Genomic DNA, 21,748 nt, shown 5'->3' with positions numbered 1-21,748 from the left:
TGTGGGGATTATTGACAAATATTTTCTCGCCATTACTATTCAAGATAGAAGTTGGAAATTTAGTACACTCCTTAATATTTTGCAGTTGATTTTCAGGTCTTTGCGTTAACACAGGGGCTCAAAATTTGAAAAAAAAAATCAGAGAAAAATACCGATTTCTCTCAAATTTCCTGCCTCAGGGACATGATAGGGAGATGTGAATGGTACCATTTGAGAGGTTGCTCTATTGTGAAAAAAACGAGGTATGAACCATGATCATACGATAAAGATGTAGCTGCTTGACTGAAAGTCTATAATTTACCTTTAAAAAGCCGGAATCTATAAGGGCTTAAAGGGGATATTTATTACAAAATCACTAAAATATTTAATATTATCGTTAACATGTTAAAAAAAAATTTTTTTGGACAATTTTCTCAGAAAATGTTCAATTGAGTTTGTTCTTATTTGATAAATAAAAATTTCATTAACAGTATTTCCAAACAGCATAAATCTTTTACATAAAAATGTGCATAAGGCAGTGGTGGCTAATGTTAGTGTTGCAGCGTTGCACAACGACCAAATTAAGTATTTCAAGAAAAGAATATTATTATCAATAGTAGTAAAGAACAGAAAGAAATACTTTCTAATACTCCCATATATACACCTTAAATAACATTTTTTTTTTTTTTTTTTTTTTACTTCTGTAACTGTCCGTTCCGTTAATCCGTTTTAAAAAGCGAAAAATAATCCGTCACAGAGTCTCTAATTTATATTGCGTAGCAGCGAGCATGCAACGAACAGGTTCCTTCAGCGCGGCGATTGGAGCGAACGTTAAGTCTCCTTTCCCCTATCTCAGAAGTTAAAGGGACTGGTCGTTGCAGTGCTTCTGCAACACAGCATGATTTCCACTGAACGAGAAGGTTTTTCACGTTAAATAAGATTTCAGAATTTTATTTCACTAGCAATTAACAAATTGAATTTGTTTTTATGCCTGTACGGGACCATACTGAAGCAAATCAATATAACGGCAATTAAAGAAGTGATTCCAGAATTACAAAATAAGAAAGAAAATATCTAGTAGAGCAGAAAACAAATGAAAGTATACCCGCATTTAGAAGTTAATTCTTAGCTTATATTGATAATGAAGGTTTCTTCTACAGTAATTTGTGAATCAAATATTAATAATCGCCCCCCTCTGTGGATTGTATTTTAGTATATACATATTTCTTTTATAAAATAAATATATGTTATACTTTTGATAATTTCCACGTAAAACTGTATGATGGGGAATGCCACATTTAATTTGGGACTAGTTAGCAATGCTCAGAGGCGTAGCCACGAGGGGGATCCACCGAGTCCGGACCTCCCCAAAATTTCGAAATTTGACTAACATTTGTAGACTTTCCTAACGAACTATACTTGTGTAACAGAGAAACGATTGATGTAGGCTAAATATTTTATTTTACGCCACATCATGTACTCTTTCTTTTCTTATAAAAATAATCGTTCTATCATTTTTCTAAAAATATAGGTGACAGTAATTGAGAATTACTTATCGTTTTTTCGGGTGCAGAATAAGACAGGTTCCATATTACGTAGACGTATTGGATCTCTCTCAAATACTTTGGACCCCTCCCAGCTAACATTTCCGGGTGTACAACTGGCAGTGCTGTTTGTTTTGATGTTTTTTTATTTTTGGTTTTTGTTACATGCTGATCCTACATCTGGCGGGTTTCAAGGTTTCCTTTCCAGAACATATGACATTGATAAGCATTGTTTCGCCTCATGTGGAAGTATATTGTGTTCATCGTGCATTGCGTAACAATGAAGACGGATGATTTGGAATGTCGGTTTTTCTTTTACGGACATGTGTGTGTGTTCATATATGAATATGTGACATTCGGAATTCATATACCAGTACCTCTTTTGTATCAGCTGTTTTGGTTTTTAATTATTAGATTTAATTTTATTGTGTGTGCTTTACTTCTGTAAATAACCTACAAATTCTGAATGAATTGTATACCATGACTTCTGTAAATAACTTACAAAAAAAAAAAAAAAAATGCCCAGCTTTCAACTGAGGAAAAATTTGCAATTAAGGCTTAGACAAAACAAGCAAAGGGCAATCCAGGAGAGTGTTCGAAAAAATCCAGTTTGAATTTACAGGATATCTTATGGTAGTAATGTTGTTTGCACTAGATACATTTCCTCAATTTATTTTAAGTTTTCCTAGATAAACTGTTAATAAAGTTTGTTCAATGTATCTTTTTTTATAACACTAATCTCTGCTTCGAACTCTCTTCAATCAACGCTGAAGAGGAATTCGGATCACTGTCAGGGACTGAGTTTGCTAGAATGAATCGTTCGCAATAATCTAGAAAAAAATATTTAGTGAATCTACAAAGCTTCTGAAATTAATATTAACTGTACATGGTGTCAGCAAAAGACGAAAAGTTTTATTTCACATCAAAAAGAATTGACACTTTCAAGAAATTCAATGTCCCAAGAAAGGTTATCACCATTGGTTATGCTTTCCATCGAAAAAGACCTGACAATAAGAATACTAGAGTTCAACCAGCATGTATTAGGCAGATTTGTTCCAATCAAAGAGAGAACAATGAACTTACTAGTTAAATAAGGTGATTAATCGGATTAAATGTTCTGCATTTTTTTATATTTTAAAAACAGATTTTTATTTAATTTAACATATCACATAACATTTGCATCTAAATTTATGCTGATTAGTCAATGAGTCAACTTTATATCTTCTGTCTCCGATCGTTCGTACTGCAACACTCGAAACCACAAACCACCGGCCGCCACTGGCATAAGGGAAAATTTACTCTTGAGGGGAGAGTTTCTCAAACGTGACTCAGATGATGTTATTCTTAATCCATAAATAAATATTTCATTAACAACCCTATGATATGGCATTGGTCATTTTTAATGAAAAATCCTAACTAGTAGTTTACTCTACGAAATTGTGCTCTATCTAGGCAGTTCTTCATAAATGTTTCAGTTGACTTTGTTGATATCTCATAAATAAATATTTATTTAACAATTCTATAATATAGCTTAAATAATTTCTCATGAAAATCAACAAGAGGTACTTTGCTATTCGGAAAGTGTCTTTTTCAAATAAAAGTTTTCCGAGAACTTCTATCACAAATTTATTTATATTTTGTAAATGAATGTTTCGTTACTAAGTACAGCATGACAGGATGCAATCTTAAAAAATAGAAGCAAGAAAATTTAATGTGATGTTCAGTACGTTTCATTCAGTATATATGAGAAATTAAATATCTGAATCCATTAAAATGTCGAATTTATTTCTTTTTTCACTATCACCATATAGTTTCCCCTCTTGTGTGGTCGCTCGGAGAAGCTGGTATGTTCCTTTTCAACGTTCTCTCTCATATTGACAGCATACGTTAGTTGTTTCACATTAGACTAAGGGTATCCACATTTAACTAATTCTAGTTTTCTTATTAGTCAGGTAGATTAAAAGCCAAAGGAAAAAAATATTACAAATTTAGATCTGCTTGGATATTTCTTTGTCTTTTCAACAAACTTACAAAGAAGTTCGTTAATGATTTCTCTATGTCTCTGTGTGAGTATCTGTTATTTGCGAATTTTTCAATTTTGAGCATGTGTCTTTGTAAAATAACATATCGTAGAACGTTTTAACAGAATTCTTAAACAAAGCATGTGGAAAAGACTTAGTACTCAATGTAATTATAAATGGATAGATATATTACAAGAATTGTTTAATGAGTATAATAATAAAGTACATAGAACAATTGGTATAAAGTCTGTGGAAGTTAATAAGAAAAAATAATTCTTTCTAGGTTCGTTCTGGCAATGCCTATGGAGCATTCTCAATTGGTCAATGAAGTAGAATTTTTTAAAAATGTAGATAGTTCTAGATTTTCCTATTAGTAAAATGTAGTAGTATGTTAACATCTTCGTCATCATATTTACTATGTCATTATTAGCAGGTTTCTTGTCGCAAGCTGAGAAGCTTCACGGTCTTCACCTAACTCCTAGTCTTCATGTATTATCTTTCTCAATAAGTAGTGTATATTTATTTCGTGGAATCATATCTTTTGTCCCTTACTATGACGAGGAAATCGGTACGCATACCTTCCTATCACTATGCGATTTAATTAAATATTTTAAACCTTTTAAAGATACAATCCTTAGCGAAATCAATAAATACTTTATCTTTCTCTCGTTGCAGTTCACACAAGACACTATTGCTATGTATATAAACAACTTAATAACAAGAAGAAAGTACAACCATGTTCTTTCACAACTTAATACTTATAGCCACTGTATTTACAGAGTACACCAGCACAACTACGTGCTGTTATGTGGCCAATTGGATCCGTACTCAACTAATACGCACAAGACCCATGCTAGATTTTTAGTTGTCCCTTGCTTTTTTTTTCATTCATCAGGGAGAACAACAGCAAAAACAAAAGATGGAAAAAAAATAATAAAATCTTGCAGTTTTACGTCCCACAATTATGTCGGCTAGGCTAAAGGAGACGGTGATGATGGGAAAATGAATGCAATGGTGGAATTAATAAAGTGGGAGATAACGAGAAAACCCACAAACACGGTGTTTATCTACCACGAAGCTCAGTTGGTGCGAGCTGGGATCAAACCAGGGACCCCAACAACCAGAAGTGAACGCTTTACCACTGAGCCACAGCACTGTACATATACTGACTCGTAAAGGTCAGAAATATATTGGTGGAAGTCAGTGCACTAACCATACGTCCATTATTGTTTTCTTTAGTTGCACAGTATTGAAATAATGAAATTAGCTAACAGGTAGAAAGAAGTTCTAAACTTGTTTCCGCTGCAGCTTATAAATAGCTATGACCGGTCTAATGCGCTCGTTCAATTGGGTGCTACGTGATCAGAATATTGTCACTCAAACTCTAGTATTACTAGGTTTCTAGATTTAGGTTCGATCCATCTTACTTCAGGTTGCCCCCTTATTTGCCTCATGATGCTGCATCAATACCGAAAATTATTGCTTTACAGAAGGTAAAGGGCTTACTACATCGAAATCGTGCGCGTTAAGATAATTTGACTAAGCAGAAACTATGTATTAACATAATAAACAAATAAAACTGAAACATCTGCTTTCCATCTTAATACTCACTATTCACACTTGCAGGTGATGAATTTTGAAGCATATGCTAATGAAAAACAGCTCAGAAAGATAAAGAGTACAACATGTAACTAGTTTGCTGAAACGTAGTGTAGTATTAAATACATATAGTGCTTCTGAATTTTTTTTTGTACATGACTGTGCAATACTTGTATTTTTGTGATAAAATAGTTTTTAAAATGTTAAAAAATGAAATTTTTAAGTTAAATGTGCCACATTTATGCCGACTAGGCTCAAGGAAATGGTGATAATGAGAAATGAATGAAATAGTGGAATGAAGAAAGTGGGAGGAAACGGGAGAAACCCAAGAACTTCCACACATGATTTGTCCACTACAAAGGTCAAAGATGGGATCGAACGAAGGACACCATGCACCAGAGGTGAACGTTCTACCACTGAGCCACCGCGGCTCCTATTAAAAATATAGTAATACTTGGATCACAAATTGAACATGTTGCATATAAGCAGAATGATTTTTGGCATCACTGTACTAAAGCTTAAGTTAGGTCAATTCGCCCTTGATGAAGTCGGATCTTAGGTCAAAGATTACTTTTCGTTTGCAAACATTTAATAGACAGCAAGTAATATCAGCATTTCATTAGCAAACGTATCTGACAAGTTTTGCAGTGCCTAAAATAACCTATAATAGAGATATAACTTAGTAACCATTTATTTTCTTACATAATGATTCACCTTGATAATAATACCCGAAATACTCAACTAAGATGGACATCTTTTCACGTTGCTTTCCGTTCGAGAATATACTTTAGAGACGGGAGGATTATATAATTTAATAGAATATATAATGGTTTATTGTGTATGGTTTATTATAATTTATTACATAGCTGTGATATACAGGTATTTTTAATTTTCTTACGTCCATATATGCATGTTCTTTATGATAGAAGGCAGTTTCTAAATAAAAATAACCAGTTTTCCGTGGACAGGATTCGAATCCATGCTAAAATGGGTGCTTATTCACATATCCGTGATGCTAACCACTAAGCCACAAAGACACGAAGGGAAGACTTCTGTCTATGTATCTTAGTATTTTGAGATCCTGTGCCCACCAGAGGCTTCAATCATATATTACGCAATATGCCAGCTTTTAACATATTTCTTTTATTGTTATCATGTAGCTTGTATGATCGTTTTCTATGTGCAAATGAGATATTGACTTGGTGGCAATATCCAGATGGTTTATTTGTCTTGTAAATTCTAGATACTTACACATGTTACCCTGTGGCAGAATAGAGGGAAAATAAAATTTCCTAAATCATAGAACCGAGGAACATAAGGATCTAGGCTTTTCTTTTGCTTAGTCTGTGGAAGACACTCCAAGTTTTAGGCATTAGAAGTGTACTTTTCTTTGTAGTATTTTATTAACCCGCTAGTTGGTACTGAACATCGTTCAGCAGAGTAAATGGAATTTATGTGAGTAATGACAATCAATTCTTCAATCGATTAATGACTGCTATGTCATTGCTCAAAACACTTCAATTTACTCGAGGCGATTCTTACTGTGTGCGTGGGTTTTCTCGGAGTTCTCCCGTTTCCTCCCACTTTCTTCATTAAACCATTTCATTCATTTGTCATCATCATCGTTTCTTTTAGCCTAGCCGGCATAATCATAGGATGTAAAACTCAAAAATTTCAGGTGATTCTTGATCCATACTCATTGATTCCGATAAACTCGGCGGCAACAAGATCTGCCTACCAGCTCATTAGCACGCTGTTACGACGGAGCAAAGGTGAATATATATATATATACAAGCGATACGGTTCTTGCTGATGACAGTCACCAGAGGCAGGCACGTAGCCAGAATTTCGTGAAGGGGGGGGGTCCGTGGCATGAATTACTGTGGTCACCACACCAGGGACTCGATCATTCTAAACTATTATGCTGGAACATATATTGATTCATTTAGCCAGGATTTCGTAATGGGGGGAGGGTGACATGAAATTCTGAAGGTCAAGGAGCTCGATCAATCTAAACTATTTTTCTGGCAACATAAAATGAGGGCAATAGAATGAAGATATGTTAGTAAGTATTTTAATAACAAACTATGAAAAAATCTCGAGTAAAATAAAAAAAAAGTATTGAAAACGATTATACAATATTTACGTCCTTCCTCTGTTTATTCATATATAACAATTTTCCTTTCATTATGACCAACTATTACGAAAAGCACATATTCACTATTATGAAAAGTACGTACTCAATAATGTCTTGTAAAATATTTTGCAATGTCTGCGTCACTTTCTCTGTTGAAACAAATGTTAACAGAACTTTCTTTCCACATAAATTTTTGTTTTTGTTACTCCATCAACTACTGTCTGTTTCAAATGACAGGTTAAAGGAGCAGTAGAAAATTGTTTTTCAAATAACATGTTTGATACTGCAAGGATGCGATGACGGAAAATTATGATTAAAAATGTCCACGCTGTTACACAACGACACTATGCTTTCGAAAGCTTGAAATCTCCCTGACAAGTAGCAGAAATTCTGAGAATTCCGCAACTTTTCTAGAAATTTCAATTTCCCTGACTCTTCTAGGATATCTCGCTCACCTCGCCACCATGTATTGCAAGTAATACAAATCTCCTCATAAGAAAGACTAACCAAAAGCTTCCTGTAGTTTATTTTTAACGCTGATCCTTCTTTTTCTCATTTCATTTTGTTTCATCCTTCCTTAATTTTTTTCATTTACTGATTACCGTGGAATCCAAACCACATGAGCTCCCGCCGGGAATCGGACCTAGATCTTGCACGCCTCATGTTCAACAAACAGAGGGTTTGCATTGATTTGTATGGATACAGTGTATTTTGTCCGGAAAATACAGGTACTGAAAAATTTGCAATGTGCTCTGAGTTTTGAAGGTACTATTATATATCAACCCAGCCGCCATCTGTTGTTCGTATGTTTAGACCTACAATGTTCCTCTTGTTTGACAATTATATTTCTTTCCTGGTGACCACTTGTAAATAATTTATGCCGCACTTTATTATTCCTCATAAGAATTATGTCCGTTTAATAAGAAAGAAAATGTTTTTGTAAAAGTAATTGTTTGACAACTGTACGTCACCGTCAGCAACAACTTTACTGATGTGTTACTAAAATGACTCCTCGTTATGTCAGTTGATTTATTTAACGTTTACCATTTTAACACTTTGCTCCAAAATGCGATGGAGTTGAAATAGCATCAAGCTTGTGTCAAAATTTAATACAACTCAGGCAACTCAAAGCCGTTGTGTTGAATTGACAAACCAGTTTTTTACTATGTAGGTGTGAGCTTTTAATGGTCGAATCCAAATTCTTCACTCTTCAAAGAAATAATGATTTTTTTTAAAAATAATGTATATTTCCAATTCATATATTTACAATGTGCCAAAATCTAGAACGCATATAAGTATTATATGTCTTGTATATTTCAGAGTGTTACGATGTATGGTCTCCTGCTGGAGAATCTAGCCGAATACATCCGAGTGCAGTTCGGGGAAGAAAAATGGGAAGAGGTGCGAAGATTGGCATGTGTGGACCAGCCAAGTTTCAGTGTTCATCAGGTCTATTCCGAGACTCTTCTTCCACGATTAGCTAAAAAGGCTATGCAGGTTAGTTCACAAAGAAAAAAATAAACTACTTTTTTTAAGTAATGTTATAAGTAACGTCTACACCTTATTTTGCTCATGTAAACCCTAGGTACAGTATTTAGAGATATATATGAGATACGTATCAAAAGTACCTCACGTTTTGCCATAATGTAACAACTAATAAGGGTAGATTAGTATAATTTAAAATGAATTAACATTAAATTTTAAGGCTAAATTGAGCAAAATTTCAAGCTTCTAACTGCGGAAACAACCTTTCTTCAACTGAAATGATGTATTTCACCATAGGGATGCAAGATTTTGTCTGCATGTTGTGAAAAAAATTATCGGTATTCATCCAGTTGAAGGATGTCTGTGCGAACACTGCCCTTACTAACTGTATTGTGCGGAAGTTGGTGCATAAATTTACCGGGTCGGGGGTCAACTGACGCTCTGCCCAGGTACGGAAACCCAATTTCTGCAACCACCTCAGAAAACATTACTCATGTTGAGGTCCTGGTTATGGAGGAGCGAAAGCAAACCGTTGAGAATATCCTGTAACTTTACAAGATTCTCTTATTGCTTCGTGGAAAGAATTATGACAGACCATTTGAAATTGTCAAGATCGGTTCACTTTAGGTCCATCGATAGCTATATAAAGAGAAGATGATCTCCTACATAAGAAGAAATATTTTTAAGGGTAAGGACATCGAATTAGACCTTCAAATTCTTCTCCAAACAACTATCCTGCAGTGGCAATCGTATTTAAAGGCTCATTACTAGGTAGACATTTTCCGTGCTCTCGGAATTGATATTTTGCTATTTCAGAAGATATCCCACAAAATACCTCCACGATAGTGGGATACAAAGATTGCAAAGGTGTGTCGAGATGGACGTAGATTAAGTTAAAAAGTGACGGAAAGATTTCACCCAAATGTTGAACATGACCAAGGTCATATGCAAACTGTACATTCCTTTTGATGCAGAGTATATTGTCATTATTTTAAGCATTTCCACTGAAGGAAAAAAGTTACATAAAAAGAAATATACAAAAGCATCTAATTGAAACAGATTTCATACTCATTAAAAGTTATTCCAAGTGGATCACTGCAAATTTAGAAAAGCTTAAATGTACTAGGGCCCTCTAACGATCTCGTACTCTAAAAGTAAGAATTACTTTCTTTAAAACTACTACAATTTTTTTCTACTTTTTACTTCTATTGTAACTTCTATCACACAACTCAAGACGCGATTTCTTCTTAAAGAACCATCCTAACAACTATGTTGTTGTTTTTAGATATTTTATGTATTATTGTTATTATTTTATCTTCAGCATTTGCAACATTCATTTTTTAAATGCTGCATGAAATTTACAGTCTGTCTATAAAATCTATAAATTTTAAGCTTGTATGTACAGTCCGCAGCAAAAAAAAAAAAAAAAACCTGCAACATGAGCATGTAAGTTTATTATGAAACGACGAAGTCTTTTGCTCCAAAATAAGTGTGAAGGGGAGGACGCCGAGGTTTCTTCTCGCGTGATTCGTGGCTCTTAGAAGTTATGTTGATTCCCTGTGTTGTTAGGCGTAGTTACACAATAAATTACATGCTCATGTTTCAGGTTTTTTGCTGCGGACTGTACAAGTATACCTTTGAATTGCTTAACTCAGTATATTTTTACATGATGAACTTATCTCTTTTCATTCGCTTTGTTCTTGGTCCAGTGCCGGATTTACATATAAGCAAAACCTGCTAATTTAGGGCCCCACTCTATTGAGGGCCCCAAAAATATATGAGAAAGGCTGGAAATACATTTCTAGAAATAGGATAATAAATAAATAATATCTACATACAGCGACATTGTACTTCTACGATGTAAGTAATGGAGCCTCACCTGCTAACTTATTTCCTACAGTTAGACATATGAAAGGCCCGATTACCTTCACTAGCTTAGGATCTCTGTCTTGGGCCCTTAAAATTCCTTTCATATTTACGTTATTTGTGTATGAAATACAAACCCAGGCACGTATCCAAGGGGGGGGGGGTCCGGAGGGTCCGGACCCCTCTTCGAAACCAGTAATGAAACAATTAAGGAAGCGTGAAACAAAAATAAACTATTTGGTCTAGGAATTAATTCGTGCGGGTGGACAAGAGATGGCGCAACGAACGGAGCGTCCCACAGTTCCGTGTATCCACACATGTGTTGCAAACCCCTGTCATCGCGTATCGTTCGTAGTATAGGGCAGTGGATTAAAGCGTCAACAACACCAGTTTGTAGTTAAGTGAACATGGCGCAATTTGTGCCTGATAAAGTGTTTTTGCGGGGTGTCCTGCTGCATTACTTTAACATGCAGAAAAGTGCGACTGAAAGTCATCGTATTTTGGTGGAAGTGTATGGTGACCATGCTCTAGCTGAGCGAACGTGTCAGAAGTGGTTTGCACGGTTTAGAAGTGGTGATTTCGGCTTGGCAGACCAAGAGCGAGCTGGACAGCCAAAAAATTTTCAAGACGAAGAATTGACAGCATTGCTCGAGCAGGATTCGTGTCAAATGCAGGAACAACTTGCTGCAGCATTAGGCGTTGATCAAACAACAGTCTCCAAACGCTTGAAAGCCATGGGAATGATTCAAAAGATGTCACATTGGGTTCCACATGAATTGAAAGACAGAGACGTTGAAAGACGAAAAACCATTTGCGAATTGCTGCTTCAACGACAGAGCAGAAAGGGGTTTCTGCATCGAAATATTACGGGTGATGAGAAGTGGATCCATTACGAGAACCCTAAACGAAAAAAGGCCTGGGTGAAACCAGGTGAACCAGGTCCATCACAACCAAAACGAGATATTCACTGTGCAAAGGTTATGCTGTGCATATGGTGGGATATGAAAGGTGTGGTGTACTATGAGCTGCTGCAACCGGGTGAAACTATGAATGGAGAACGTTATCGACGACAATTAATGCGTTTGAAGCAAGCTCTGGCCAGAACACGACCAGAATGGGAGAACAGACATGATAAACTTATTGTTCAACATGATAACGCTCGCCCACATGTCGCAAAACCGGTCAAAACCTATTTAGAAAATGTCGGATGGGAAGTTTTACCCCACCCGCCGTATTCACCAGACGTTGCTCCTTCGGACTACTACTTGTTCGATTGCATGAACAACGATTTGATTGGACAGCGGTTTACTTCTTCAGAAGATATCGAAACATGGGTCTCTGACTGGATCACTTCCAAGGATGAGGACTTCTTTCGCCACGGAATCCGTACATTGCCTGACAGATGGGCGAAAGTGGTGGCTAGCGATGGACAATATTTTTCTTAAGGTATTTATGTATTTTGTGTTTGTACTACAGCTTCAATGTGTGCGTACCAACCGCACGAATTAATTCCTAGACCAAATAGAAAAAGAAGAATCAGCGTTGAACATAAAAAGCTATAGCAAGTTTTGGGTTATTCTTTGTTATGAGGAGATTTGTATCACTTGCAATACATGATGAGCGGGATATCCTGGAAAAGTCTGGGAATTTCAAATTTCTTGAAAAGTTACGGAATTCTCAGAATTTCTGCTACTAGTCAGGGAAATTTCAAGCTTTCGAAAGCATAGTGCCGTTCTGTAATAGTGAAGACATTTTTTATTATAATATTTCGTCATCGCTTCTCTGCTGTATCAAACATGTTACTTTAGAAACAGTTTTCTACTACTCCTTTAACTTGTCATTTGGAACAGACAGTTGTTGACGAAATAATAAAAACAAAAAGTTATGTGGAAAGAAAGTTCTGTTAACATTTGATTCAACAGAGAAAGGAACGCTGATATTGTAAAATATTTTACAAGACATTATTGAATATGTACTTTTGATAATAGTGGATATGTATTTTTATAATAGTTTAGGTCATAGTGAAAGGAAAATTGTTATACTTGAATAAACAGAGGAAGGAACGTAGATATTATAAAATCTTTTTCAATACTATTTTTTATTATTTTACTCGAGATTTCTTCATAGTTTGTTAGTAAAATACTTGCTAACATATTCTCATTTTTATTATCCTAACAAACCAATATACATTGCCAGTAAAGTAGTTGAGATTGATCGAGCTCCTGGGACTTCAGTATTTCATGTCACGCCCTCACCACCCCCTTCATTACAAAATCCTGGCTAAACGAACTAATATATGTTCCAGTAAAATAGTTTAGAATGATCGAGCCCCTGGTGTGATGACCACAGTATTTCATGTCATGGACACTCTCCCCCAATTAAGGAAATCCTGGCTACGTGCCTGTACAACGCTATTTCCTTTTGATTCCTAGAAAAGTCAAATCACCGTGTACTTGTCATAGGATGCAACTACAGGTAACCATTGCATTAAAATGTCAGGTGTTTTGATTTGGCATTGTGATATCTGTTGTTTTCAGACTCGGGTAGCTATGTCGATGGAGCCTGGCGCTGGTAGCCGCTTGATGTTTGTCTCGGCCCCTTCGTTTGTAAGGTTATCTTACATTTAAATATTAATTGTTAGGGAAATCTAATGAAAAGGATTATACAGTAAAGTACAGTTGTTATCTTTCTTTAATGATTTGTATTACCACTACAAACAGAATCAGAATGAGAGTTTAAGAATGTTATGTTTAAGATATTATACTGTTATTGCACCAACCAAAGTGATCAATCCTGGTGAGTGTAAAAGTGAGATTATTCAGTTCATCCTATTGGATTATAGTTCCAAAGTGTATTTTAGAGTGCGAAATCTTAAAAGTTGAGGTTGGGGAGGGGAGAGGGAGAGAGACAGAAGTGTAAAATAAAGGGAAGAAAGTAATTTGCACTGGAATGTTTCGACATCGAGAGTTCACACATTTGAATATTCATAATTACTTAGCTCTCTGGGCTTTATGCAGAGTCGTTTCTAGCATTGTATTAAGAGCTTGACTTGACGCGTGATGGTAACTTCCATATTTAGTAACACATAAGTGAAGTTAACAACAATTTATATCGAAAAAGGACAACTATGACTTCCTCGTAGGGTGATGAAAACACATTAGGAGAAATCAAGTTAAGTGAGTCCTATTCTCTCTTGTATTGATACTTCACTTACTTGTTACTAAATATGAAAGTTAGCATCACGTGTTAGTCAAGCTCTTAATACAATGCTAAAAACGACTCTGCGTAAGGCCCTATAAGATTATGGATATCGCTAATCACTAGTTTACCTGTTAATTATGTCTGTATGTGAAATATATGTTAATTAACCCTATATATGAAATAATGCTATTAATTTGCAAGCTTCTGACAATAGTATCATTTTATCCACCCCCTCAGTAAGTATTTTAGTGAGGGACTTTTTTTTTGCAAAAACAAGGGAGCCGCTCCTAGAGGGCCAGGAGCCCGGGCCCTCAGTGCTTATGTGAGCCTCATGTATTTTTATGAATATGTCACAAAGAGTTATATTGTGTATAGTAATTTTTGTATATTTTTGGATATTAAGGGAGGAATTCCTCCTCATCCCCCATCATTTCCCGTCGTAATCTATATTTTATTAACTGAAAATTTTACATTTGTACGTTATTAAACACATAGAATACACGTTGTAAAGGAAAGAAAGATAAACTAATACAAAATTGTATACTATAAACATGGTCCAGAATCAATACAATACTGTATTAGCACATTGATAAACTGTCCTTATTTTAATAACTTTAAGTACTTCATCTACCACCAGAACTTAAATTTCACATTTTAATATCAGTTTATTTCTGTTTTCAACATTCTTTATGTTACTTACATTCACTGTTCAATCTTGGGTAAGGTTACCATTTAACAGACTTAAAACAAAGAGACATTTTTAGATTTTGCGTTTGCATAAATATAAGTGTTGTTCAACTTCTTTTTCTTGCGTATCCTTAACTCTAATTTCCCATTCAAGCATGTACACTCATGTCCAAAATTATTGTCGCATGTCTATAAATATGTTGTTGTAGGAATATAATTTGATAACGAATTCACTCGGTATTTCTTATAATGTTAGTATGTGTATAATCGGCAAAGACATGTATGTGGCAAATTTAATGTCAAAGGAGCAGTAAATAAGAACAATAAAACTAAAATAAAACTTTCTGTCCATTTAGCTACATTTTGTTTTATTCATTCTAATTTTCGTATTTATAATTCTTTTCCTATGATATTTACCATAAATATATATTTCCTGATTGTACACACAGTACCAGTAATAAAAATATCCTGCAAAATCATTATCAAATAATATACTTACAACAAGACAGTTATAGATATGCGACAATCATTTTGGACATGAGTGTACCTCCTAATTTAAGTTATCTTTAATTAGGCAACTATCAAAAACAGGTTGTATCTCTGAAACGATGGTCCTTTCAGTGACTGGAGATAATAATAGAACAATAATAGAATTGCAATAACAGTTACATAGATAATAAAATTTAGTTAACTCATTGGATTTGCAAGTAGAAGGTCTTGGTTCGAATCCCGACAGGTCTGAACTTTCTGACATGATTCAATTTCAATTTCAATCCATACTCAGTGTAATAACCAAGAGAATCTGCTGCAGAGAAGAAAATAGATTTTTGAATTGAGAATAATGGCTGGAATTGAAGTAAGACCATGAATGAAGATAAATATTTACAAATGTATTTTCTTCAATTGTTCCATATTTGTATTTTTAGTTTGTTTCAACTATTTTCTAACTCCTGTGCTATGAGCAGTGCTTTTTCTATCTTATTATATGCAGCATGTAGTGAAATACTTGTATTACTATACGTACATTATACACGCAACGAGTTTTGACAACACGCTCCAAACAATTGAGATTAATCTTACAGTGCATATCTTTCTTCGTGCATTAATTGCACTGAGAAAGTCTGTTTCAGTGCTCTACAGGCTTACTAACTGCTTGAAATTTTACGTGTAAGTTGAGTTGAATCTAGCCAGATATTTGTGATGCCAGCAAAAGTACACGACCTGATGGAGTTAGTGGTCAAAGCTTCAAGTTTTGTGTGTGTGTATGTGTGACTCACTATACTACAGAACGAATAAATTTTGTTGTTATGGCGCTACTGGTAGTATAAAGGTAATATAGGGTGGCCCAAAAGTAGGTATACACACCTGCATTAATCAGGTATAATGAAGGAGCTGAGATTTTTTGGTTGCCAGTGAAATATGTGCATTTGGTTCTTTACAACCACCTTGTTACTCGTAGCTCACACCAAATACAAAGAAGGGCGCATTTTTTTTTCTTTTTGAGTTCAGGGTCATATAATACAGTATATAAATATGGGCCCTAACCTAAATTTATTTGAAAAGGAAGTTAAAAGAAGAGGGGAATGCAAAAATCTTAAAATATATTACAGTATGGCATCTTGGCCACCTTCTGACATATTAAAATGTTTATGAATAGAATATACATAGAAGATGTTTGACATGAATATGAAATTGAAAGCCTGAATTTATCATTCATCTTTACAATGAGTCGATTCTCTTTTAAGACTTCAGTCCGTTGTCTTCATTACTAATTCTTCCGTTGGAGCATCAACGCTTGACTTCCAGGAAAATTCATAACGTAATTACGTCATAATCCATTCAAATTCACAAAATTCTGTTCGCAATAAATGGCAGGATATCCAATTTCTAAGAAGTGAGGTGGAGCGTGTATAGTAAAGTTCTTAGAAATTTAACGGTAAGATGATTGTTTTCTAATCAAATCCATGGATTTTGATATTAAAAATAAACTTATAGTTTTAAATATACGATTATATCTTAAGTTTAGTTAAATAATAAAGATTTTGATACTAATATTAGGCCTATTTATATTACTAATATAAGATGTATCTAATATTATATTTGCACACACACACACACACACACACACATATATATATATATATATATATATATATATATATATATATATATATATATATATATATATATATATAAGCATTGATTACCCGTTTTGCTGGCTTAAATTAAGAAAAGTAATATATTACGTTAGTTAGTCACTTTTTACTATTACTAAAGTGCTCTTGTGGTATCGGTCATTTTCGATCATTTTCCCCTCCCCCAAGTTGCGGGGCTCAATTTGGATTTAAATGGGATCAGAAGTCTCAGAATTCATCTCAGCGATCCCAAAAACTATGGATTCGACACTAATATTGGTCATTTTTGATCATTTTTATGTATCTCCCCCTCCTCCTTCCCAAAGTTGCGGGGCTAAATTGGGATTTAAACAGCATTCGGAAGTGTCACTGTTCATCTCAGCGACCTGAAACCTATAGATTCGACACTAATATCGGTCATTTTTGATAATTTTTATATATCTCCTCCTCCCCCTCCCCTAAGTTCCACCGTTAACATGATATGATTAAAAAACATCCCAGATCCGAATCTCATCTATGTGGAAAATTGATCGAGATCAGTCCGTTGGTTCAAGAGTGATGAAGTCACAAAGAGAGTCACTCATTTTTAGTTTTTATATAGCCTATCTCTTCCCCCTCGCTTCCCTACATTGGACCGTCAAAGTGATATCATACATAATATCCCAGGCTCGAACCTCATCTATGTTGAATTTTTTTTCGAGATCGGTCTCGTGCTTCAAGAGATTAAGAGTCACAAACATAGTCACTTTCAATTTTATAATAGATTATACAGGGTGATCCTAAAATGTGGAAACTCTCAATTAAAGATAAGTTAAATTAAAACTGTGGAGAAAATATAAAGAGAAGAAACCATAACAAGATCTTGAAAACTTCAGCGGTTATCATGAAAGCCGCCATATTGGATTTGGGTCAAAATTCTTAAATAGGGGTCAATCGATGTGATACAATTTTTGATAGCGCGTGCACTTAAAGAGATCTCACCGTAATTATTTTGGTTCTATTTTTATTCACGACGAGATTTTGATCAATCAATGTTTGATTTCATATTTTCTACATTATTTCAACTTTAAAAGCAGGGCCGGCCCAACGCAATTTGCCGCCCTGTGGAACAGTAGCATTTGACACTACCTTTCTCCAGGAAGTATAAATTTCAAAAGCCACGATTTTAAGTAAGCTACCCTATCATGAACAACGAAATGGAGGGAAAGTGCAATCGCACTCAGAAAGGCCTAAACACTACAAATAGAATTTCGTTGTGTCTGTTTTTTTAAAAATTAATCTATTATATTCAATACTGAGCTTCAATCTCAATATATCAGTTTGTAATTCCAGTGCAAATAGCTCTTTTATCTTTATTTCTTGGTTTTCCTTCTATATCTGTTAAAAAAAATAAAAATCTTTCCGCCTTTAATGATAAGGAACTTGTTTGTGACAAAGACAAGATTAGTTTTCGTATCAAAACAATGATAATAAAATAAATGGAACAGGTATTCGTTACTGTTCGAGAATTGAGTTCATGTATTTGAGAATAATCAAGCAATTCATAATGGGATTTGTTTAACCATTTGCTCTAGCACTGTCCATGTGACCTTAAACTAATGCGACTTAAATATGGTTTATGAATGTAGTATTCAAATAGAAGGTTATCTTAATAAACTTAGTAAATAGAAGGTCTTTAACTTCCATCATCTTGAAGGCTGTTTCCAACCAGAAATATTAATTTTAAATAATATATTTATGACAGATTTTGCCGCCCCACGAAACTTCTCGTCCCGTGCATATAGTAGAGCCGGCTCTGTTTGAAAGTAGTATGAGCGTCAATGTTAGAAGTAATCAAACAACAAGAGATACAATCTGCCACTAAACGTTTTTATATAGAACAAAAATTGTAACAACAATTGTAACATCAAGATTTGTAGAACAAGAGTAAAAACTATCAACTTCATCAGATAACCAACATACGAAATACCTTTCAGCATCCTTAAAAAAATAGTTTCTCTCAATGTTTTCGTAAACTACGCATGACAATTCACTGTCAAGCATGTAATTTTGTTTATCCCGACGCAATCTATCGATTAATAAACGCCATATCTTTGAGCAATATCATAGTTAAAAAGAAAAATTAAAGTGTAAGAGTTGATTGTAATTTTCAGCTATATTGTACAGTACTCGGCAATGAAAGTGTTACAGAAAGTTTAAGTCTAAATTACTAACAAACTCTTGCGCCGTGTACTTTTGCACTCAGAGAAACACACGTCTCGATCAACTAACTACTCTTGGTATTCGATCCAACTCGCCCTCCTCCTCATTTTCCTTGTCTTAAGTAATCTGTGTGTCTAAAACAATATACTGTTTCTATTCAGACGGGAGAAACAAAGATCACGAATTCAAGCTTTATATCTATAAACAAAACTCTTTCATTAGTTTGTTCTGAAATTGTTTTTAGGGCCTGAATAAAAAAAATTGTCACATAATTTTCCCATGTCTTCATAAACGCTTTTATTTGCATTCTTTCTCTTCTTCAAAGACTGCAACCTAGGAAGATACTCCTTTTGAACTCTATGGAAATTGTCATCACGGCAGTAGGTTTCGTCTTCCCAAAGTCTGTAATGCTTGAGCAGAGCTCTAAAAGCTACTGACAGAAATGAGTGTTATTCAATTATTAATTTCATTTTTGTCTTCCAGTAATTGCAAGCAAATGTTCCAGAGGCGTCATTTGGGAGGAACAGGAAGGTATAATTCCTTCAGGATCAGTTTTTCCTTAATAGGTAGTGTTATCGCCCTACGCTACTGGTTATTTTTAGGGCTAGAAAAAAGAATCTTGTTTTATCGATTTTCTCGAGAACTACCCGTAAGGGTTTACATTCAAATACAATTTCGTTCAGGTCGGTAAAATCTATCGATTCTTAAATATTTCATCTTTAATTTTTTCTTTTCTTTTTTTTCTTTCGTTCTTTTTTTTTTTTTTTTTTTTTTTTACATTAAACGCTTATATTGCTGATTGTACTTAATGTGTGATGATTTCATAAATACACGATTTTCCTTTTCACTTAAATGTGTCAAGTATCTAGTAATCTTAAGCTTCATTTTGTTGGTATCCAGAAAATACACTTATTTCTAAGAAGCCCACTTCATTATTAACTTACCTCCTCAATCAGAAGCGAAATAAAATCATATTTCTACTGTACAACTCACTAGGGAAGGTCGCGGGGTGTTACTCTGACTTCATATCGATACTATTTTCATTCGACTTCTTTTTACATATTAAATAATTAGGCAATCGGAGAAATCCTAGATCGCAAGCATGTTCGAATTGCGAATGTTAAAAGTTCAAAATTGAACAGATTTTGTGAAAAGTTTGAAGTAATCAATTTTTAGTTAGATGCTTCATTTTTGGTATTGGGAGGTTTTCCTGGGTGTCTAACACAGTAGTGAGGTCAAAACGTACGCATTTTGCATGATAAGGGCACTTATTGGGAAAGAGGTAAAGAATACTTTGGTCCTGCAACTTGCAAATTGACATCCGCTTCGCACGCAAAGATGTTAGGCTGACAAAAATGTATTTCCCATCCCTATTCGAGTGTATTGTCGTTTAAATATCACTTTCCTGTGTGGCCACCTTCAAATTGAAGAATGAAATTTATCCCCGAAACGCTTTGCCAGGCGTGCTAAATTTAATGAAGAACGCCTTGGTATTAATAGATAGAATTAAAAATATCACAAATCTGCAAATTACACCGAATCCACTGCTACCCTCGGTTCATGGGTGAAAATTTTGACGTGAGTTCAAACCCGGCCCAAGGATTTTTTTTTAAATTTTCGTGTTTTCTCCTTAAAAGAAGTTAAAAATAATACTCAAAAAGTAATTTACTTATATTACGCGTGCAGTTTTGCTATACGAACCCATAGTATAAGTAGTAGAAATAGTAGTAGTAGTAGGAAGAAGAGGAGGAGGTGGAGTAGGAGTACTACTATTACTAGTAGTAGGAGTAGGAGTAGGACTAGTAGTGGGAGGAGTAGAAGAAGGAGGAGGAGAATAGTAGTAGTAGTAGTAGTAGGAACGGGTTAGAAACCCCGCAGAACTCGTTTCGTTCCACCTTGACCCCCATGCTATAAATTTAACCTCAGCTGTTTCTTGAATTTTCTTCTTCTTCAATTTGAACAAGGTGAAATTTTCTTCTGTTACTTTAAAACATAATTCATCACCACGTTTGGACAATAGCAAACTGCAACCAATCAGAAACGTGTATTTAGTTCCTATGGCTAAGGTCGAGCGTGAAAAGCATATGCCAGTGACATATACTCTTTACGCACAAATACTTGCAATAATAAAAATCTCATTGTCATCCTCCTTCAGATAAACAGAGTAGAAGTTGCAGTATAACTCGAAACAGATGAAAGTAAGTTTGCCCGAAGGAGACATAGTAACATACATACAATTCCGTTAAAATATCGTAAGTAGAGGAAAGAACACAGTAAGAGCATCTGCTCTTGATACATGACGTCATTTCATTGTTGAAACATAGAGTTGTCATTCTGGATCTTAACATTGACGTCTTTTTCGCAACTTTGCGTCGACCTACTTAGTAATTGGAACTAGATCATTTATTTATAAGAGAGAGCGAGAGAGAGAGAGAGAGAAAGGAGCGGGGCGCATTTTTTATTCAAATTTCACGTTTCAAAAGGTTCGACTTAAATTCGTGATCTTATAAAAATAGATTTTTACGACATTTTGTCATATTGTATTCCGTTTAAAATGATTCTGATTCCCCATTCTCCACATTCGTATATACGAGATTATTATTAAAATAATGCAAACATTTGTAATTTGCAATAAATAAAAAAAAAAAACGCTTAAGATGGATCGCTTGGCCGTTCCTACTGGTGTGTTAGATGATTCTTCACCTGCACGAGATTGACTTCATTAACGAACTCGTAGAGATAATTGACCTAGCTATCTATTGCAGAAAACAGAATTCAAGATTTGTCGTGTCGAGTAATATACTAACAGCAAAATCTTTTAAGTCTCACACTGTAAACAATTACGGCCATATTTACTGACCGATTACTCTAAACTTTACGGTATTAGTGTTA

At 34.7% G+C, this 21,748-nt stretch overlaps 1 protein-coding gene across 3 annotated transcripts in view; it reads left to right on the top strand.

Annotated features, from left to right (window-relative positions):
* The window catches only part of Gyc88E (Guanylyl cyclase at 88E), a 227,035-nt gene that overhangs the window by 95,161 nt on the left and 110,126 nt on the right, over positions 1-21,748 (top strand). For all 3 annotated transcript variants that reach the window (XM_081738809.1, XM_081738808.1, XM_081738807.1), the window contains one exon: positions 8,601-8,777. In XM_081738809.1, the coding sequence (XP_081594935.1) occupies positions 8,610-8,777 (168 nt within the window). In that variant the 5' untranslated portion in view covers positions 8,601-8,609. The remainder of the gene's footprint in view (positions 1-8,600; positions 8,778-21,748) is intronic.

The sequence above is a fragment of the Thermobia domestica genome, chromosome 14 (assembly GCF_964235325.1).
Source record: "Thermobia domestica chromosome 14, izTheDome1.hap1.1, whole genome shotgun sequence".
NCBI classification, from domain to species: Eukaryota; Metazoa; Arthropoda; class Insecta; order Zygentoma; family Lepismatidae; genus Thermobia; species Thermobia domestica.
The sequence above is the reverse complement of the archived record's forward strand: the minus strand, read 5'-3'. Positions and strand labels throughout refer to the sequence as shown.